The 5,723-nt window shown below is 18.0% G+C and overlaps 1 protein-coding gene across 1 annotated transcript; it reads left to right on the top strand. All coding sequences in view use genetic code 6, as the record gives it.

Moving 5' to 3' along the window:
• Nucleotides 1-5,182: 5,182 nt before the first annotated feature.
• Nucleotides 5,183-5,381, top strand: TTHERM_00251200 (hypothetical protein; the record flags this gene model as incomplete). Its single annotated transcript, XM_001019070.1, has 2 exons — nt 5,183-5,316; nt 5,345-5,381. The coding sequence occupies 2 exons, from the start codon at nt 5,183-5,185 to the stop codon at nt 5,379-5,381; spliced, it is 171 nt and encodes a 56-aa protein (XP_001019070.1).
• Nucleotides 5,382-5,723: the final 342 nt, after the last annotated feature.

Raw genomic sequence — 5,723 nt, 5'->3', positions numbered from 1 at the left:
AACTCAAAAACTATGCCAGCTTTGTCAGTATAATAACAAGAGAAATTAGATATTAAAATATTATTGAAAGTAGTATGTATTGCTTTTAACTGTAAAATATTTTTAAATTACTTTTAAATATTTCTTATCTTTTTGAAATTTATATGTTTTTTTTATTTATTGAATTTAAAGACTATCATAAATAAGTCTTCAAACCTTAATTAGAATCTGCTTAACTTTATTTAATAATTTAATATTTAACATCTTATAAAAGTATAAATTAATAACTAATGGTTTATATAAATTATTTTTACAGACTTTTCTGTTTTAATCTAAATGGATTGATAATATTTGAAATTAATTTCAAAAGTATATCACAAAATGTTTCCTTTTAATCTGTAGACTATCTAAAATTTTTTTGTATCTCATTTATTTGCTTTATGTATAATTCCTTAAATACTAAATTAATTTAGGAAATGTAACAAAAAATTTGTCATCCAATTTTTCCCACAAAAAATTCTTTGATAACATTTACCTTAAAGTAATTTATTTGTGTTTTTGCTAATTAAGGATTTTTTTTTTATAATAGAGAGATAAATAGTATTTGGTTACACCTATAAATATTTATCTCTCTAAAAGAAATAAATATAATTTTAAATATATTTATATAATAGTATTTCATATATATTTATGTAATTTGTATGAAGCTTATCATAGTTTAAATAAATTTAAAAAAAATATTTGATATAAATTTATAATAATTATTAGTGCAGTACCTACCTATTGAGGATTTATGGTAATTAAGAATAATTTTTAATAAAAAAATTAAGTCTGCTTTATCTGAAGAGCACCAATTTTTTTATTTTAATCACCCTTTGAGGTATTCAAAAAGGTAAAACTTTTTTAAAACTATTTGGCTTGCTTTCTTAAATTAGTAAATCAATTAGTTAAGCTTGTGGCGATGATTATTTAAAAGTTTTAAGGTTTACAAAAGTAAACTTTTTTTCTAGATGCTTTATTGATTAACTTTTGATTAATCTGTATTATGTTATGTAAACATTATAAAAAAAGTGTATTAAATATTATGTAATTCATCCTTTTCTTTTTCAATATTTATTAAATATGGATTATTACTATTTTTATCTACCTTTAGCTAATATTTCTTTCCAGGTAAGCATTAAAAAAGATTAAAATTTTCTGTATCTTCTAATAAGTTCAGAAAGAAGTTCCTTCAAATTTATTAATTTATTGAATTATCTCTTTCTAATCAATTTGTATTTAGTTAAACTTGGTAGATAATTAATGACACTCAGCTAACTCTTTTAAACTTAGTTTATTTAATTCATCTAACTTAAAATAAATATTATTGATATCTAACTATTTGTGCTTCTATACTCATGCTTATTGGCTTTAAAAATGTTGCTATATTCCTTAATTAATTTTTATAGTTATCCTATAATTCTCGTGACTCAAGAATAACATTATTTTATCTAATTTAAGTGCTTAAGTTATTCACTTTTAATATCAATTATCTTAATTAATATTTTTTTTAATTTTTGCATATCAAATCTTTCTTTGTCAATTTCGCATTCTAGCATTCTAAGAATTATTCAGAAAATAAAAGTTTTTACTCATCAAAATTTTTAAAAATATCTTTTCTTTATTACTTTTTATCATAGTCAATATTTCTGTACTTTAGTTTGTGTCATTATTTTTATTCTCTTCATCAAATCATTCTTTAAAAATGAATCTGATGAGATTAATAAGTTGAATTTTTTTGCTTTTAATTTTCTTATTTTAAATGTTAAAAAACTTTTAATTTCTTTTGAAAAAACTTATTATTGAGCATCTTATTCTCTTGTTTTTATTATTCTTTTGGATTAATTTTTCATATTAAATTTATTTGTTTTATTCAATTTATTCTAAATTTAACACTCAAGCAGTATTTTAAAACTCTTAATTTTAGTTTTAAGCTAGCTATGTGATAATATAAATATTAATTTACATGATATTTATGACTTTTGCAAAAAAATTCTTTATCTTTGATTCATTATTTATTTATTTAAATAAATAAAATATTATGCTTTGAATATTTATAATTAGCACCAAAATTTCTAAAATTTTAAAGAAATTTTAATATGCACCAAAAACAATAATTTTTAGAGTTAACTAAATGATAAATTTTATATTATTGCTAATCCAGGAATTAAAATATGATGAACAAACTGGATATCATTATATTTAATTCCTAAATTTTCTTTCAAAATAATAAAAAATTTAAAAAATATTTAAAAAAAATAAAATCAATGAAATTCTTAAATTAAGAAAAATAATACATATTTATTAATTTAATTATGTATTAATAAAAGTTTTTTGTTATTAATTTTTAAAGCAGAATTTAAAACTTTTTTAAATAATATAAATTGTTAAATAATTTATTTTTTTATCTATAAAAATAATTTATCTAATTCAAATATTATATAATATAGAATGGCCTTTAAGAGCTATCAGAATAAAATTTATTAGAAATTTTCATTCAGGGCGTTAATAAAAACCCGCAAAAATTTGAAAAAATATTGAATACTATATTAGAACACTTTTTATACTATATATTTATATTTTATACTCAATTTATGAATTTTATTGAATAGTGATTTACTTTTTCATAAATATTTTAATTCTTTTTTTTCACTTTAAATTAAACATAATCGAGGTATGAAAATATAATGCTATCCAGTTCATCATATTTTAATAACTGGATTAGCAATATTTTGAAAGTTTTTTTTTATTATTTACACTTATTTTATTTCAATTGGCTAGAATTTTTTAATTCGATTTTCTTAACATTAATCTTATCTCTAGGTTAAAAATAATAAATAGCTAGAAAAATAATCAGAATCAGCAATAAAAAATAAGCATATTACCATAAAATTTATATGGTGAATTGTAATTTATTACTAATTTCAAATAATTATTTCTCTAGTCAGATATATATTTAGTAGAATAATAAATAATATTTTTAAATTATAAGAAAATATAAAAATAAAAAAAATAGTATCGAAATAGGATTCGTGGATAAATAAAAACAAATAAAAAAAGTTAAATCTTTGAAGAAAATTTTTAAATTATTTTTTCTTCTATCAGGTTCTAAACTTGTTTTAAAACCTTTATATTTCTTTTAAATTTATTAAATAATATTTATTGTTTTATTAAAAATGCATTTCCAACTCTATAAATAATTATTCGAGAATAGATATAATAAAAAATGATCAAATCTAGCACTAAATTAAATCATAAATTTTAATTAATGAAATAAAACCATTAAAATAATAATTATTATTATATCATCAATAACATATGACAAACTCTTCTCCAGCTTTGAATAAATAAAAGAAATAATTTTAATTAAAATAAAATATTCAATTTTTAATTAAATTTTCGCTTTAAATAATACAGTCTGTATTTTAAAATAAGGATTTACATTAATTTTATTGTAAATATTAAGCATTAAAAAAATATATTATGATTTAATTATTGCCTATTTTAATAAAATCCTTTTGAAAATATAATATTCAAATATGTAAAAAGAAAAAGCCTAAAAATTAAAATATTAAAGAAAAAAATAACTTTATTTTCATTTAAAATATAAAAATTAAATTAACTTATTTTACATTTAACAATATTTAGTATTTATAAATTTTATTGTTAATATTTTTATAATCGAAAAGATAATAATTCATTAATTTTACTTCATTAATTGTTATTTTTAATTGCCAAACAGAGTACTTATTATTATTTTCATTTGTCTTTTAAAGCTAATTAAAAAATAATTTTTAAATAAATTTAATGATTTTATTATTTAAATTTTCCTCAGTAATTAATAATAATTTTTTTGGCTTCAAATAAATTCGTACTCTAAATATTTTAAAGAATAGTTGTACTTTTATTTTCTTTCATTTTCAATAGAGATTTTCTATTTTTTTTATTTTAATTTTGAAGAGAGAAAACATCCATAAATATAAATTACACTTTTTAAAATGAAAATAAGTATATATATTATAAAAATTGAATAAAGAAAAGACATATGTTGTTTGAAATTAAGGTAAAAATTTTGAATTTTTCTTAATTACAATTGAACGAACAAGTGATATTAAAATTAAAGTAACAAAAAAAGAAATAGCTTGAATCCAAATAATTTGTTTGCTTTATAATTTTTATGAATTATTTGCTGGTTTTTCATATAAAAAATACAATTTTTTTTGAGGTATTTAAATCAAAAAAAATATATTGATATTTCAATATCTTACTTTATAACAAATTATATTTTTAAATAGATTTATTTTACAACCTTAAGCCTTTAAAATGAAAGGGCATACTAATTTGATAAGTAATGTAATCTCTTTAACTTCTCCATTAAACAAAAAAAATATTAATACTAAATGCTTTCTTTGTTTTAAGATTATCTGAATGAAAATTCCTTTTGAAACGATTTCTTTAATTTGAATTTTGATGAGCATTGCATCCTAAAAAGGTATTTCGCATATTATCCAAAAAGAAATAAAAATTTTAACTTTATTTTACTTAAATTAAGCCTTTTTATTCCTTGAAGCTATTTTTTTAAGTATTCACATATTTGCGTATGTCTTTCACTTAAATATTTTAAAATGCTCTAAAATTTAAGTTACTCTAAATTTAGGTCATTAGAAAAAAAGTAACAAAAATATTGATTAGAAATTGAAGCTTGCTTTTTAAGTAATTTTTATGTATTTTATATAGCTGTTTTTATATGACTAATATTGAAAAATATTGCAAAAATACTAAACTTTCAAAAAAATAAATATATTTAATACATTTATTTATATTGTTAAAATGATTTAAAATAATACATTTTAGATTAATTTTAAATTTAAAGGAGTTTTTATTTTAAATAAAATAGAATAGATAGTTATTGCTAATTTGAGTGATTACATAAAGATTGAAATCTAATTTTTAAACAATTTATCATAAGATCTTCAATTTTGATGAGAATACAATCAAAAAAACAATTCATACATATTTTAGAAGATAAATCATCTATTTCATATCATGAAATATTTATGAACCTGGTACGTTTAGTAAAATTAAATAAGGAATTTTTAGTTATCCATGAAGAAAAACATAATATAAATAAAAATAAAGTTATAATTTTATCCATTAATAAATCATGTGCGAAGGCTAATTAGAAGGAGAAAAATATGAAACTCCATGGCTAAAAGCTTGCTTCTGTGAAAAAAAGCCTAGTAATTAGGTAAATCCTAATAGTAACTGGCTTTATGAGTATGTTTTGTTATTTTTCAAGTAAATTAATTAGGATTTATTAAAAAAGGTAATTATGTAAGAGTGACTCATTTGTCAATTCATGAGCACCTTCTTTAATTTAATTAACAAAAATGTTCATTTAGCTCAATAGATATATTTATCATAAAATCAATTAAATACTTATAATGATTTTTATTGATATAAATTGTTTAATTAGTGCAAATTTTGTGAATACTTGCTTAATTTATTAGAAAGTTCAATTTAAATAGCTTTGTTATTCACATTTTTTTAAGCGAGGATCTTTCAAAATTGATAAAAGTATAAATTTAATACGAAAACAAAATAGATGATTATGAAAGGTAAAGAAATAGACGTATTTACGTATAGAAGATTCCTAATTATTGGCTCAATAAAATTTAATAATTAAGATTGCTGATATTGTAATT

Source organism: Tetrahymena thermophila, assembly GCF_000189635.1.
Source record: "Tetrahymena thermophila SB210 genomic scaffold scf_8254590, whole genome shotgun sequence".
NCBI classification, from domain to species: Eukaryota; Ciliophora; class Oligohymenophorea; order Hymenostomatida; family Tetrahymenidae; genus Tetrahymena; species Tetrahymena thermophila.
The sequence above is the reverse complement of the archived record's forward strand: the minus strand, read 5'-3'. Positions and strand labels throughout refer to the sequence as shown.